The sequence below is a fragment of the Leptonychotes weddellii genome, chromosome 8 (assembly GCF_054177405.1).
Source record: "Leptonychotes weddellii isolate Sample4059 chromosome 8, ASM5417740v2, whole genome shotgun sequence".
In the NCBI taxonomy this organism is placed as follows: domain Eukaryota; kingdom Metazoa; phylum Chordata; class Mammalia; order Carnivora; family Phocidae; genus Leptonychotes; species Leptonychotes weddellii.
In genome coordinates, this window is record NC_138376.1 from 27,225,467 (window position 1) to 27,242,064 (window position 16,598).

Sequence of the window (16,598 nt, forward strand, 5' to 3'; positions counted from 1 at the left end):
GATTCTGATACAGACAGCCTTAAAGAACTCTTGCTTATAGGGGCAAGTGCAGACTAGCTAGGGCATGGTGTGAAATCGGGGAAGGGGCTGAGCGATCAGAAAGAAAGGTGAGGGGGACCTCCCTGACCTCAAGGCCTGGAACAGCCTCCCAGGGGGGGAGAAAGAAAAAGAAAGTACAAACGAGTACGAAGCCTGGAAATGAGGGTATTCACCTTCTCAAAAGCTCACGTCTTGTCCCTGGCAACAAAACCCAGTGGGGAAAGCTCCTGACACGCCAGAAAAGATACTCCCGAGGGCTCCTAAAACCTCTATGACTAAGCCCCAAGAATATCAATTAAGCAGCAGTAATTACATATCATCAGTTCCAGTGGGACCCTCAAAGGGAAAGCAGACTTGAAACTTCTTTGAGGACGAAATTAAACGGCTCCCAGAGGCTCTGCTACACACAGAAGTTGAGATTTATGGGGGCGGGTGGGCAGCGGTCCTGCCAAACCACCCTGGGACAAGGGCCACTGCAGGGCTGGGATTGAGAACCCAGGTCAGGCAAGTAAGGTCTTCCCATTCCATGTCCAACTAGGAGGCCAGGAGTGGGGGATCCTCTGTCAAGACATGGGCCTCTTGCCCTGCACTGGGGCACGGGGCTGGCGATGAGGCCTGGATGGATTCGGAGGCTTATGCTCTGTGCTGGAGAGTCTCCCACTGCTGCCCCCAACCCACCCAGCTCCTTCTCTGTCCTGCTCTACGCTCCAGGGGACCCTTTCCCCTTTGAACCCCATCACCCTGGTTCCCTTGCCCTGTGGGTTCCTGTTGGGTTTGGCCAATGGGAGGCACGAGCAGATGGGAGACGGGTGGAGAGAGAGGTTGGGGTATTTCTTCCCGCTCTGGCCCGGCCTTCTCGCTCACAGACAAGAGCACTGTCTCCTCTCACTGCCCCTTCAAGCCAGGACTGAGAGGGGGTGCTGTACTACCCGCTGTGGATTTCCTCGACCTCACCCATACCTTTGAGAGAAATCCATTAAATCTCTTCAGTTAAACCAACTAAGGAAACTCGCTCTCCCGCTGGGGCCCTGACTGATCTATTTTCTCTCTCACCAAACATGTTCATAACACATACAATTGCCAACTCAAGTGAACATAAACCAAGAACAACAGTCCCCACCCCACTCCTTCTGCTGGAACACCGCGTAACGTTCATGCCACCAATAAACTGCGTGACCCCCGCTCATGCAGCCAAGATGCACAATGTCCCGTGACCACCTTCTGGGATGCAGGATTTCACACAGCTGTTCCACCCTGAGGGCCCCAGTGGGAACTCTCGGGGACCAGGACCCCCACCCCAGCCTCCTCGGCTTTGTAGAAAGCGGCCATCCTGATCCCATCCAAAGAGCTGCCAGAATGAGGCCCAGTTAGGGAAGAACACCTGCCTGATTCGAGTCAGGGTTTGAGGCTTTTAATCAGCTCTAAGTGGGCCTCTGGCACCCTGAAATCGAATGCAAATGTCCGTCTGTCCACGTCAGCATTTTCCGGGTGGAGAAGCTATGGTTTTCATCAGTTTCTCAAGGGAAAGCATGCCTTCAGAAAGCTTTAAGAACCCCTGATTCTACCTTTGAAGACAGATCTTAGGGTTTCCCACAGAAAGCAGTGAATAGTGAAGTGAAGAGAGCAGGGTCTGGGGCCCGGCTTCCTGGGTTCAAATCTGGTTTTGCTACTCACTGGCCGTGTGACCTAGGAGAAATCCCTTTCCCCGTCCTGTGTTTCGGTTTGCTCTTCCGTGAAATGGGAACGACAATTTTTCCACACCTTATAGGGTTTTTGGAGGCTTACGTGATCTGATTTATGTAATGTACTTAGAAGACAGCCTGGAACATAAAACGAGCTCTGCAAATTAGTGATTCTACACTCTGGTCCTTCCTGAATCCCAAACCCTGGCCCAGGCACCCAGGAAATGTGTCTCTCCCGGGTCTCTGAACTCAGCCTTATCTCTAAGATGCTCCCTGCCTGAACTGCTAACACTTCCTGCTCACCTTCCATGCCCAGTTCTGAGTGGTTTCTCTCCAAGACATCTTCTACACACAGGCAAGGCAGAGGGGAAAATGCAGGGCTGTCCCTTTGCTCTTACCAAGCAGCTACTCCATTAAGATCTAGGCTCTGCCCTGCCTGTGGGCTTCCCACAAGCATGGGTCCAGCAATGTCCAAGGCCTTTGTTAGGAAAATAAAGGGGGGGCAGTAGAATGTGTAAGGTTTGCTTAGAGACCCGGGCCTGGAGAAGAAAATTCACTCTCCTGTCATTGGCAGGAGAGCTAAAGCGGAAGGACCCCTTGGGCGAGGAGGCTGCTTAGTGAGGGTGGGGAGGAGAGGAGAGTCCTTGACCCTCTCAACCCCTGCTCAGACACACTGACTACCGGGCTAGGAGGTACAAAGCAAGGCAGCCAGGAAAGAGGCTTTCCCTGTTGCTTCTAGATTTCTAAAGTCTGGAGCCCTCCTTCCTCACAACCCACCAGCAACTCCCTGCAAATACCCACAGCTGGAGGGCACTGGGGCCCCGAGCTAGGGGTAGCTAGGTCCTGGGTTTAGGAGCCCCCAACTGGCCAGAGTTCTGTTGCTTCTTATTTACTACAGGAGGCTACCCAGAATAGCCCCTCAGAGGGTGCATTTCCCTACTGCTAAGACAGAGCAAAGCATTCCTTCTCCAGGGGAAGGACAGAAGGAAATGTGCGTGAAGCTTGACCCGGAACGTCTCTGCTGCTGAGCTTGTCTTCAGGACTGAAAATAACCCTCACATAGCCCTAAAGGCAGCCAGGTGCTAAGTGTTTCCCACATTTTGTCTCATTTAATCTTCATAACAACTTTATGAAGCACTACTGCTATCCCCATGTTACAGATAAATGAACTAAGATAAGGCTCAGAGAGCTGGAGTGACTTGCCCAAGGTCATAACAGCTGGTGGGTGGTAGAAACAGGATTCGAACCCAGGCTGTCTGGCCTGGTTCCAAATCAGGAAGGAGTTGATGTAGTCACTAACCAATCAGAGGTCAATACTGTGAATGAGGCTTGGACTATGTCCTATCCAGTCTTTACTCCTGTTGTTTTCCTACCTGCAGCTGAACCTCTGAACTTCTTTAATGCTTGCTCTCTCTTTCACCTTGCTGACTCTTCCTGTGGGTTGGGGAGGCTCTAGGTCACGGCACAGGTGAGTGCCCCTGACTTATTCCTCTGCTCACCCCCCACCCACACTTCCAATCCCTACAGACCATACGCGCGCGCACACACACACACACACACACACACACTCCTGGCCCCTCCTATGATTTCCATAAAGATTTATTGATTAACAAGTTGACCTAGAACCTGAAGACTTTGGAGCTGGAAGGAATCAAATCCTCTCAAGCAATGAGAACAGAGAGGCAGAGAAGCGGGGTGGGGGGCATGCTCTGACACAGGTCACAGCTAAGTAGGAAAAGGGTGGGAGCCCAGGTCAGGTTAGCTCCAGCTCAGAGCAGTGCCCTGTTCTCCCAGAAACCTGGCACCCTCTCTGTTAGGTTTCTCTCAGGTCTTCCTTCCATCAAATCCTCCTCCTCCTTCTGCTTGGTATCGTGACTCCCTATCTTCAAAACACTTCCACATCCATGATCTCACTCAACCCCCCCAGTGACCCCATGGAGACGCTATTATTGTAATTCCCATTTTACAGATGAGAGAACAGAGCTCCAGGAGGCCAGAAGGACCTCCCAGAGGCACCCAGTTGTGGGGAGGGAGGACCAGGTCTCCCAGGAGTGATGGAGCCATCGAGTCAGTCCCATGGTGTTCACCGCAGTCCCCTGCCTCAGTAATGAGTGGGTGGCTCTGCAAGCCTGAACAATGTTCACGGCCCCAGATTTAAGCAGCTCTGGCCTTTTTACAAATTACAGCTGGACGAAGCTCCAGAGACCTCCCCCCAGCTGCAAAGCCCCCAGTGGCTATGCCGCCTGGGACAGAAGGAGGCCAGAGCTGACAGACGGCTCTCCACCTCAAAGCTGCCCACCCTTCCCCAACCAGAGCTCCCCTATAATTTTCATATATAATTGATGGCTCCTTAACTGGGGATTCTAAAAGCCCTGCTGCAGAGCCCAGCTCTGGCCCCTCATGAATCATGTTCACCAGGATTAAAATCAGAGGCCAGAAAGCTATCTGACTCAAATAGATATTGGAAAAGGCAGCAAGCTGAGTGCTGGAAACAGGGGCCCCAGTAGGTTCCTGAGGCTGGAGAATGGCCTGAGATCTGGACACCAGGACGGAGGGCCCGGGTTTCAAGGAGGAGCACAGAGGACCTGGTTCAATGCGTACCATCTTGGGTCTGGAAAGTTCTCTGAGGTTCCCTATTGGAGGGTTCCAGGATTCTGTGGGCACCCTCTCTCCTTGGAGAGCGAGGAAAACTAAGCCGAGAGAGAGGAAGGAGCTGACCTAAAGCCAAGCAGAGTGAACCATGACTTCTGTGACCCGGTGCCTTCCAGACCATTTCCTGTTGCGTTAAGGCCTCTAGGTGAGGAAGGGCAGAGGTGAATGAGGAGACCGGAGGCTCCAAAGGCCTTCCCCCTGCTCAGGCCTGGACAGAGAATTTTCCCTCTCTGGCCCCAGACATCAGCAGCAGCCAAGCTTATAATGAAAGGCTTCCTGACAAAAGGCTTAGTTCCTAATTAGCCATTGTTCCAGATAATCTGTTAAAAAGTCCCAGCTCCTGGGGGAATGGCCTTTTTACCGATGAGCCTAGCTGCCAAGTCGCTGGCAAAACAGTCTCCACCGGCCCGTGCCCCTGGGCGGCTGAGCCTTGGGTCCGGCTGCAGCCTGTGGGGGGAGTGCCCCGAGCGAGCCCCGCCCTAAAGGCACTTGTCCTCCAGAGCACCCCAAAATGTCTATCGCTCCTGCCAAGTGGCATGAGGGTGTCTGAAGTGATATCACCCACGGTGTTTCCTCCCGATGAAGCTCGGGTTTCTCACTTTGGGGCTTCATCTATGGAGCCACCGTTGAGCATTGTCTCTTGCCAGGCGCTTTACGAGAATTAGCTCCTTTACTCCTCACAGCAGGCTTGTGAGCCGGGGCACTTGCCCAAGAGCCCCAGCCAGGAAGGTGGTAGCCCAGATTTGGACCCAGTCCCCTTCACTTTGGAGCCCACGCTCTCGATGGCTCAGCCACAACCATAAAGGGCACCTGGACGCTAACACTGAGGAGGAAAGGGATTTATCAGCCACCGAATGACCTGCAGTAGAACCTTGGGGTTTACCAGAAAAGCAAACTCCTTTCTTCAGATGAAATCTTGGCCTCGGGGCGCCTGGGTGGCTCAACTGGTTAAGCAACTGCCTTCGGCTCAGGTCGTGATCCTGGAGTCCGGGGATCGAGCCCCGCACGGGCTCCCTGCTTGGCAGGGAGTCTGCTTCTCCCTCTGACCCTCCTCCCTCTCATGCTCTCTGTCTCTCATTCTCTCTCTCTCAAATAAATAAATAAATAAAATCTTTAAAAAAAAAACATTAAAAAAAAAAAAAGAAATCTTGGCCTCCTGTCAAATGTATTAACAGAACTCACAAAACATCTCTGGTTGAGTGGGGGGAGGGGCGTCAGGAGACACACACAAGTTCACAGTTGGCCCCTGATGCACCACATCAAACCCGGGATCTAGAAAAGCCCCCTCCAACAGCAGCCTGGCCAGATGGGCAGACTCAGAAGACCGTATCACGCCCCAGTTCCACACTCTCTAGCTGAGTTGCTGGGCCAAGCGGGGACCCCTCTGTGCCTCTGCTTCCTCGTCTGGGGTGTGGTGAGGGCCAAGGGGGATCATGGGGCTCTGCTGACGTAGAAACCACACCAGCCCTAGGAAATGTCGTCATCGGCCTCCCACAGCGGGAGCAGCAAGACAGGGGGCAGAGCCTCCTCCCGGCTTTGTCTGACGGGATTGCGTAATAATATTGATAAGGGTTGAGCATAGCCAGGCACTGTGCTGAACGATTCTGTCCTAAAGTTCCCACCTCAGCCCGGTGAGCAGGCATTGGGATCCCATTTACTGAGGAAAAAAACCTAAAGCTCAGAGAGTTTAAGGGAAGTGACAGAGTCAAGATTTCAAGGGACACCGTGACGGTACCTGGCTGTGCCAAAGCAGATTCTAAAGCCCTAACCCTAAGACTATGAGCAGGTGCCCGTGACCCATCTGGTCCCCAAAGGCAGGCCTCGGTCCCAGACTGTTTGCTCGTGCTGATGGTGAGGGAGGACCCCGAAAATCCAGTTGCGTGATAAGAGCAAAGGCCATGAGAGGCTGTCCACGGGCCCCGAGGCTCAAGTGGGACCTTTCCTTGAAGAGGCAGACTCCTCTCTGCAAAAACAGAGGAGAGTCCAGAAAGCCAACCCCACGCTTGCCTTGGCGCCACCAACTAGAGAGGCATGTCTCCTGCTTTGAGGTTTAGCAATAATAATGATCCATTCATTACTTGAAATCTTTTGATAGAGGTCTGTGTCGTGTGACTGGGGTTGGGTCCTATGTTGGTCATCAGGGATCCCAAACTGGGCTCAGAGGATGGTGGCAGAGGGTCATTTCATTTCACGTTTAAGCCCTTGGCCACTGGACAAACTGGATCCCCACTGCTCTTGCCCACTACTGTCTCATCCCAGGAGCTCCATGAGACTGCAAATTGTCTTTCTGTTTCTGTCCTTCCGCCTGTAATCGGCTCTGCACACAGTGGCCAGAGCTGTCTTTCCAAAACATAAACGGGGCTCTGTCACTACTCTGCTCAAAACCCTCAAATAGCTTCCCATCACACTTAGAGCAGTGTTTGAAGTCCTACGTGGCCTATGAAGCCCTAGAGGATCTGCCCCTACAAACCTCTGCCCCCATATCACCCACTGTCTTCATTGTTCCCACCACTCAAATTATACAGGCCTTCTTTTTGTCCTTTGAGCGCAGTGAGCTTGTTCCCACCTCAGGGCCTTTGCACCTGCTGTACCCCCTGCCTGGAACATCCCCTCCCAGACTTATGCATGGCAACACTCAGGACTCAATTAGAGTCACCAGCCCCTCAGAAGGGACTCCACTGGCCCCCTAATGAAAGCAGTCCCCTCCTCCCTCGTCACTCTCTTTTATCTTTTTCATAGCACTTATCAAACTATACCTGAAATTATCCAATTTCTTTGCTGATTGCACTAAGCCTCTCCAGAGTAAGGACTCTGCCTGTCTTATTCTCCACTATGTGCCTGAATCGGTGGGCAACATATAGTAGGTGCTCACTAAATGATTGTTCACTGACTGCTGACTCTTTGGAAACTGTGATTAAATCGAAGACCTTGTACTCCCAGCAGGGTTCCCAATGGGGCACGGCCCTCCCTTCCTCAGCTCATCTTTCCCCTCCCTCCAACACAGCCTGGGCCTTAGCCAGACTGAGTCACTGCCGGCTCCTAGACACACAGGACGTTCCCACCACCAGGCCTTGCTCATGGCAAGCCCCGTTCCCGGAATGCCCTTTCTTCTCCCCACTATCCTTCAAGTCCCAGGTCTGGTGCCACCTCCCCCTGGAAGCTCTCCCAGGCCTCCCGGACCTCTCCCTGCTGTTAAGTGCTGAGAATTCACGTCTAAACTACTTGGGTGGCTCCTGGTCTAGTTACCGTCTGGAGCTTGGGGCCTCTGAGAGGATCTGCTCCAACACTCTCACCAAGATGAAGAAAACAAGGCTTTTAGATTCTTCCATGTCTGTGTCTGGTCTCCCCAGCTCTGCATAAGGTCTCTGAGGGCAGGGACCTCGCTGCTACAGCTTTGTACCCTGGAGGATACCACAGTCCCTTACTCAAGTTACTTCCTGTCTCTTGGCCTCCCTGCTGCTATCTGTAGAATGGGTTACCGGGGATAGAGCCTATCAACTGCCTGGTGTGGTGCCCAGCACCCAGAGCCCGTCGATGATACTATGAACAAGAGCTACCTCTTACCAACTGCCTGCCTGGTTCCTCCACCTTATGCTATGTTCTCTTTAATCCTTAGGCAATCCAGCCGGGTAAGTATGGTTAGCTGTCCATTTTACAGGTGAGAAACCGAAGGCCCAAAGAGAACAACCATCTAGTACACGGTCACGCAGCTCTAAATACCGAGGTCCTGACACAAACCAGGAACTGCCCACGACACCACCCCTCCTCTGTGGTTCAGTAGAGAGAGAACCCTGGCTTCCTAGCCATGGCACCTGGAGCAAGTTCCGTCAGCTCTCTGAGGTCTGGAAATAATCTGTACCTGCCTGCAAAGCCGTCGGGGACAAGTAGGAGACCTGATGCTGGGCACGCACCAGGCACATCCTAAAGGAGGTCTGCTGTTACACGGCAGATTTTCCAACCATCTTGGCTGATTCTTTGAGTACCTTAAACCATCAGAGTTATTGGGGCACAATCTTGGCTGCTGGGACAGGTGTGCCTGGGGGGCTGAGAGAGGGCCAAAAGTGGCTCAGTCGGAGAAAGGCATGTGCATGGCTATAGGATTTCCTCTAGAGGAACAGCATGAGGGTGGAAGTAGGCCAGCCTGGGGGCTCTGAATGTCTGGGTGCAAGGGGAGGGACAGAGCTAGGGAAGAAGGCAGGGGACATGCTGTGAGGTGGGAAAAGCCTGGAGTCCAACAGCTTGTCTTTTGTTCTATTGTCTATATTATTTAAAATTATTTTGGGGGGCGCCTGGGTGGCTTAGTCAGTGAAGCGTCTGCCTTTGACTCAGGTCATGATCCCAGGGTCCTGGGATGGAACCCTGCATTGGGCTCCCTGCTCAGTGGGGTCTTCTTCTCCCTCTGCCCTTCCCCCTGCTTGTGTTCCCTCTCTCCCTATCTTTCTCTCTGTCAAAAAATAAATAAAATCTTTAAAAAATAAAATAAAATAATTTTTTAAAGTGAGTTTCCTCCATCTTAGGGGTGGACATTACATTTGAAAGCCCTAACTAGGAGACGTCACCTAGATACACGATCTCCCGGGCACTGGAGAACCCTTTTCACAGACAGAGGTTAGCAAGAACTTTCCACCGCCAGCAGGAAGGTGTGGAGAGACACACGTGTGGTTGAAGTGCCGTAGAAGCACTTAAGCACTTGCACAAACAAGGCGTGAGAGCCTGGAGAGACCTCATGCCTTGGGAGTGGGCCTGGGCTTCTGATAACCCGGGGCTGTCCTGTCAGCAGAAGTGGCCTGACCCTCCCCAGTGCTGGAATAGCATCTCTCATCGGCCGGCCTCCGATGAGCCTTTAAGGCGAGAAGCAGGCCCTGGGACCTCGCTGAGCTGATAAGGACACGCAGGTCATTAGGGGCCACTTGCTAATATTAGATTAGAGTCTAACCTGACCATTAGACTACGTGAAATTGCCATTTTTTTCAAATTTTCAAACGCAAATCCATATGGTTCAACTTAGCCGGCGAGTGCACGTGGCAGAAATCAGCCTGAGTTCTGCTTTCGTGGTCGTGTGGGCTCGGGGTCAAGGTTGTGTGGAAGCAGAGCTGCCCAAAAGGCCTGACAGCACTGGACAGCCATCCAGGCTTAGGAGGCTTCAGAACAGATGTGAATCCCAATCCTGCGCCAATTCACAGCATGGCCATGGACAAGCCGCTTTAACTGTCCTGGCCTCAGTTTCCCATCAGTGACATAGACCCATTGCAGCTTCTTACAGGTGGCTGGGGGTTAGGGATGAGCCAGCAGAGCACCCACAGGGGATAACTCGGGACCAGTTCCTCTCTTACAGCCAATTTTAGGGTAGTCCAAGCAGGAGACGTTCGAACACCAGGCTAAGAGGCTGATGTTTACTGTCTCCCAGGCTTGGGAAACAGCTGAATTCCTGAGCTGTGATTTTGAGAGCCACTGGAACTAGGAAAAAGCCCTTTTCTGTTCAGGAGAAGGAGAAAAAACACTGGCTGCTGGGGGTGAGCATGGGGGTGAACTTCAAGGCCAGAGCCAGGGAGGATGACTGGGGTCTGGAAGGGGGCAAGAGCCAGGCAGGACACCACTCAGAGATGCAGGGTGTTGTGGGCAGACTAAGAGGAGACAACCCGGGACAAAGCACCAGAGGGGCAGGGAATGGGGGTCCCCCACTGAGCCAGCGTGCCATGCTGCAATGCTCTTTGGGCATAGCACAGTGATGAAGGTGTCCCTGGGTCCAGCATTTCCTAGAAGAGCCCCTCCTGAGGAAGGACCCTTCCCACACAAGGTTGACATGTTTCACTTCTCCTGGAAGCCCTCACTCCTTAAAGCCAATTGGGTCTTGGAGCCCTAGGCTGAGAAGGGGACTCGGGTTTGGTTTAGTCCACAGGGTCTCCAGGTACGGCTGTTCCCACTGTGACAGAGTGCCTAGGTGCTCAAGCTGGGCAATGGCACATTGCCGTGAGTACCTCGAGGTATTTTCACAACCGTAATTTTAGCTGGTCCTCCTAAAAAGGACTCACTCCGAGTCCCATTTTACAGATGAGTAAGCTGAGACTGAGAAGATAAAGACCTCACCCATGTCACATAGTTAATAAATCTCAGAAGCTGAGATGGGAATGCAGGGTTCTAGACGTCAAGTTCAGGGCCTCATCTGACAAGGCAAAGGACGGTTATTCATGAAGCCCTTAGAGAACAGATCGAGAAAAATGGGATGGATTATAACCAGATTATGTAGCTCCTTGGTGGCTGAACAGAGTATCTCAAAAACCAACTAGAGGAATGAGGTCAGTCTGGGAAAAGATCTCCAGTGGGGGACCACAACACTCTGTCCCGTGCAGCCCTTTATCATTCTTGTGGACAGCGACCGCAGCTAAGCTAGGACTAGGAGGCAGAACCAAGATGCCAAAAGCACGATCATAATTCAACATGATCTTCACAGCCAGACAACAGACTGAATCTACCAAATGACAAGTCTACTAAATAACAAAGATAAATACAAAATCTCCCATTGAGGGTCAAAAATCCAATCGCGAAGTTTGAGCTGGGAGAATCCTGCTTGGACAAGTAAGTGGGTGCTGCAGGACACCCCCTCTGGGGAAAACATTGACGCCTGGACCCAGGGTCCAGGGGGTGTGATCCGACTGGTAAAGGGACAAGAGACAGTGATAGAGAGAGGAAGTACTGATAGAAATAATCACTTTCTAAATCTGCCCCAAACTGGGGGCACCTGGGTGGCTCAGTCGGTTAAGGGTCTGCCTTCGCCTCAGTCATGATCCCAGGGTCCTGGCATCAAGCCCTGCGGTGGGCTCCCTGCCCAGCGGGGACCCTGCTTCTCCCACTCCCTCTGTCCCCGCCCCCCGCCGCCCCCACATGTGCCCTCTCTCTCTCTCTCAAATAAATAAAATCTTTAAAAATAAATAAATAAATAAATAAATCTGCCCAAAAGTGGACCAATAGGGCTGTGTGAGCTGTCCTCAGATATTGAGAGAAAGAACATGCAGAAGAGAAAATCAACTTCCTCTGTGCATCTAAGGAGGTTTGAATTTGGGATGAATGGAATTTTGCCCCTTATATATAACTATTTTGGATCTTAAATATCATTGTTCCAGAAGTTGCTCTCACATTCAACTTCTCTCTGTTTCAATTTCCTCCTCTGGGAAATGGGGCCAATAAATACAATAATAGTAGTAATAATACCGTCTGAATGGGGTGGTTGTGAGCATTAAATTATTTACTATATGTAAATACTTGGAACCTGTGCCCAGCATATCACTGTTACAGAAATGTCTGCTATTAGCATTCTTTTCTTTTTTAAAAGATTTTATTTATTTGAGCGAGAGAGAACATGAGCAGGGGGAGGGGCTGAGGGTGAGGGAGAAGCAGACTTCCTGCTGAGTGCGGGCCGAACAGGGGTTTGACCCACGGCTCAACCCCAGGACCCTGAGATCATGACCTGAGCCAAAGTCTGACGCTTCAGGTCGGACGCCTCTGCTATTAGTATTCTCTATTGCTGTTATTGTCATTATCGGTCTCTTCCTGGATCCAAAGGGAGTTCCTCTGGTTGTAAACAGTGTCTGGTCCCCCTTTGCATCCCCAGCATTCTATGGTGGCACACAGTAGGGTATCCACACATTCTTGTTGACATCTAGAGATGAACTGTCATTCCCAGTGGGCGTTCAATGTTCTAGGAACCGAGGTTGCTCAAAAATAGTGCTCTGGCAGGGATGTGTGGGGCCAATCCCCGGCAGGCAGCGTGAGTCCAGCAGGGGACACCCTAAGATTCTGTAATACCCATCTCCTCGTTTCCAAGGCCCCCCCGCCCCTGGCCGGGACAGCTGTCTGGCAAGGGAGGGGCAGGGATCACCTGCCCACACATTTTTCAAATGGGGAACGGAGAGGCGCTCCCTATTACATCCCTCCTCCCAGTGAGAAGGCTCCTGGGACCCTTCCTACCTGGTCATCCTGCCTTCCCTGGGACACGCAGAAGGCCCTGACGAACCTTGATGCAAATAGTGCTCGATTTCCTGGGCTAAAATTATATCTTGAGTCAATTTTCATAAAACGCATTGACAGATTTAGGTGCTGGAAGATGGAGCTTTCTCAGAAGGCATTTAAAATGACCCAAACAGTTAAAATCAGCTGAAACCCGGCAGCCAGGGGCAGAGAGAACAGCTTTCATCCCTCTGTCGCCTTGCGCAAACCCCGGGGTCTGGACCTTGCCTGCAGAAACTGCTGTGCCTGCACTTGACTCCTCCTGGTCACAGGATAATTACCTCTCGGCCAAGGTTCTGCTAACAGACGTTTTGCAAGGAACTAACAGGTGGGAGCCCGTTCCTGTTTACGAGCAAAAGCAGTCTTCCATCCCAGGGACAGTTCCAGAGATGGACCTGGATTTTTTGCTTTAAATTTTCCATTCCTGATACTGTCCTCTGTGGGTCATAGAGAGCATCAGGCAAAGAAATAGGGTCCCGGTATATCTGAATGCGTCTTCTCTTCTCCAGAAATAGCTTGAAACCTGAGCTCTGCCACTATCACCCCTGAAGGCTGCGCATGGTGTTGACTGTCCATGGGGCAGCCTCTCTGATCTCTAGGGACCCTCCTGCTCTGACATCCTGACCCCACAGCCCCAGCTGCCCTCAGCCTGACAGCCGTGAGCTCCCTTAGTCGCCTCTTCTTCTATTTTGCCCCACCTCGCTCATCTGCTCGCTGTCCATCCTGGACTGTCTCGCTTTGCCCCTCTGGATCCACTGCCTTGTCCACCCTGCCCTGTGCCCGGAAGGCAGACCTGAGTGGACGGCATCAACAATCCCCCATACTAGGGCTTCCGGTGGGGTTATACCAGGGGGAGGCACCGGCAGGAGAGCAGAGGCTGGAAAGAGAGTGATGTTGCCCGGGCTCCTCTTGGGAAGTCCCCCTGGGGTTCCAGGAACCTCGGCCTCCCCTGACCTCCTCAGGCCAGGAGTAGCAATGGCTTTCTACTGTTGCCAGCCTGGTGATTCATCACCCCTCACTGGTTTCCCTAAACCCCGAGCGCTCCTTTATAAATAGCCCCTTATTACTTCGCCCAGCCACCCAGGCGCTGGACCGACCTGCCCATGTTGGTCCCCCTCTGTGCCTTCGCTTCTGCCACCAGCTGTGCTGCTGGGCCCTCGTGCCATGTCCCCCAGCTTCACTGAAACCCAGCTCCTCCAAGCGGATGCTCCCACTGCACTGGGGTCCTGCTGCCCTGCTTCCACCACCGGAGGCCAGTCCTGGCCCGACAAGGTAGAGCTAGACGATCCCTGAAGTTCCTCCTGACCCCCATTCTCCTCTGCTCCACGGCATGCACCCCTTGGCCAGATGCCTTGTGTTTGGTCACATTTGATTTGTAAAAGTCCAACGAGCTATCAAAGTGCTTTGGCTAAACATGGCGTGCTGGCTGGAACTTTCTCTCCTCTGAACTGCCCTCTTATTCTCACGGATACTTCTCTGCTCCCCGTTTCCTCTGTTAGGATTATTCACACAGGTGACTCTCCCCTTCTAGGCGGCAAACTCCGAGTCCAGCTCATGATTTTGGTGAAGCTCTGCTCTTTTGACTCTCTCCCTCTTTCCCCACCGCACCTGGTATGTTGCCTGGGACACATAAATTTTTACTGTTGCAAATACTGACCAGTTGGGGGAGTGACCGGAGGCCCCGCACATTCTGGATGATGCTATGCAATGGGATTTACCAAGCAATGACTACACACCAGCCACCTTACATCCATCACCTTGTTTTGCCCTCCCCATAGGCCTACCAGGGAGGTGTTATCCCCATATTACATATGTGGAAACTGAGGCACAGTGAGGGTAAGCAACTTGCTCCAGATTCCACCTCCAGAAAGGGCTAGCCAGCAGCGAGGTCTCCGGCCTTTTGTCTGCTCCGCCCTGAGGGTGCGGGTGGAAACGATGCCATGTAGACAATCAGGGACCCTGACCCAAATGGAGACAAGTCGCAATTACTGAATGTCATTAATGGCTAGTAAGCAGTGCCCTTCTGAAGAGGCCCTTCCAGACTTTCCTGAATGAATCACTACATTAGCACGCTGCTGCTTTCTATGAAGCTTGGCCAAAAGGCCTCAAAAGTAATTAGTTCACTTAAGTAGGCTAAATGTTTCTCCAGCAATCTGGTTTCCACTTTAATTGGCTTAGAGTCTTAGGGTGAAAAAAGTAAACTTTAGCCCGGCCCCTGGGGAAATATTTCCCATACATTTTATGGGTAGAATTCAGCCCCTTCGGCCACTTGCTCCTGCCATGCCTGGGGGTAAGGGGTGGGGAGCAGGGAAAGTGACGCTCTGGCCAAGCCACCAACAAGGAAGAGGAGGTTTGTTAATAAAGTCTGAGTTACTGAAGCTTCACTGGCTATTCTCATTCTTGTTGTGTCATCTGGGAGGGACTCCCCAGGCTCTCGGCAGAGCTTGGAAGCCAGGCTAAAGAGCTGGGACTTGATTCAAAGCAGAGAGGAGTCACTGAAGGTTTCCAGGCAAGGGAATCACCTAACTGAATGCTCATGTTGGTCAGAAACCAAGGGAAGGCTGGTGTAGATAAGACATAGTGCTAGCTGCTATATCCAGGCTTAGGTCTTTTTTGTTGGGCCTGGACTCCCTTTGTCTCCCCCCTGAGACTGAGGCTCCCTGAGGCAGGGTTGTCTCTCCCCTCAGACTGGGGCTCCCCGAGGCCAGGGCATATCTCTCCCTCAGACTGGCTTACAGAGGGCAGGAACTTTCCCCTCCACCATGTTTCTTCCCGCAATAGCAGGGAAAAAACTCCATGCTCTTCACGCCTTACTATCCTTCCCAGGGGCTTAGGTGCTACACTTCAAAACACATCAGGTGGGATGTCTCCAGAGTCAGACAAACAGACAGACAATGAGGGACAGACAATGTTTCCGGGGTGGGGAAGGGGCCACCTACCTCCCGCCACTGCTTGTTCTCCATCCCTTGAGTATACATGACACATACTGTGGGGAGAGGAGAAAAACAGGGTTAAGACCCCGGGCCAAGAGGAAGGTGGGGGCCCCAGATGGGGAGGGTTCTGGACGGGGAGGCACCTCAGGAGACTCTGGCCTGGGTAGCACTGTTGGGTCTAGCTAGAACTTAGGCATGTCTGGGAGAGGCACCCTCGTGGAGGGGGTCAGGGGCTGTTCACATCTAGGCCAGAACATGATGGAGGGCTCGTGGAGGACTGAGTTGCAGAGATGTGGAAGGAGAGAACATCTGAAACCCGAATCAGTCATCCTTTTAGAGCCCAAAGCAGCCTCATGAGGCCTATTACTATCATCAGCCCCACTCCACAGATGGGCAAACTGAGGCTCAGAGGAGGCCAATGACCTGTCAACCTGAGAGTTGAATGGCATTGCTCAGGGCTAGATCCCTGGACTCGAAAATCAGTGCTCGTCCCCCCAGACCACAGCCAGTTGGGGCTGGCTCTGAAACATACTGGTTTCCCTGGGACTGAGAACTTCTGGCCCCAGACACCCTGAACCCCTGCGAACCCCCTCGGTTGGGCTGAGTCTTCACAAGTTCCTGCGGCCTGGGAAGGGTCAGACCCGCAGTTCTCCTTCTCCGGACAGTATCAGTAAAACAGTCAGCAGCCTGGATGCACCCGGCACGGGGCCCGGCACGGGGCCCAGCACAGCGTTAGCGCTCAGGGGAAGGGCTCCCGCGTGTCACTGCAATCCGTCTCAGTGTCGTTGCTGTTGTTGTTACTGTTGTCAATGTCAGAGCAGGACTTACGTGGGTCGGACTTGGAAAACATGTCTTTGTCCAAAAGGTTCCTGAAAGAGGGGGAGAGAGGAAGAGTCAGCACAGGCAGAGGAAAGGAGGGTCTCAGCAGAGTCAGGCCCGGGGTGAGACTCAGGCCTGGCCGCAGACAAAACAGGAAGAGGAGGCTCGTTCGGCCACATCTACTGGGGGCTCATTAAAGCCGGCACAGGGCAGGCCCTGGAGGCCCCTCAGCCCTGCTTCCTGAGGGGTGCGGCTGCCCACCTCCCACCCCCACCAGCGCCATGCGCGCTGGGTACCCCACATCCCGCAGGACCTCACTCTCGAGCCAAATCTCCATCTGCCCAATGGCCTAGCCTGTTCTAGAAATTCTCCTCTTTTACCACATCTCTACCTCTCAAAAAAAAAAAAAAAAAAAGGTAAAATCAAGCAAACAAGCCTTAGCCACCTTGTGTCCCATTCCCTGAGGGCT

The 16,598-nt window shown here is 52.6% G+C and overlaps 1 protein-coding gene across 3 annotated transcripts in view; it reads right to left on the reverse strand.

Annotated features, from left to right (window-relative positions):
* The window catches only part of CPNE5 (copine 5), an 80,227-nt gene that overhangs the window by 57,318 nt on the left and 6,311 nt on the right, over positions 1-16,598 (reverse strand). For all 3 annotated transcript variants that reach the window (XM_081828103.1, XM_081828105.1, XM_081828104.1), the window contains exons 2-3: positions 16,139-16,179; positions 15,317-15,363 (exon numbers count right to left, since the gene is read on the reverse strand). In XM_081828103.1, the coding sequence (XP_081684229.1) occupies positions 15,317-15,363; positions 16,139-16,179 (88 nt within the window). The remainder of the gene's footprint in view (positions 1-15,316; positions 15,364-16,138; positions 16,180-16,598) is intronic.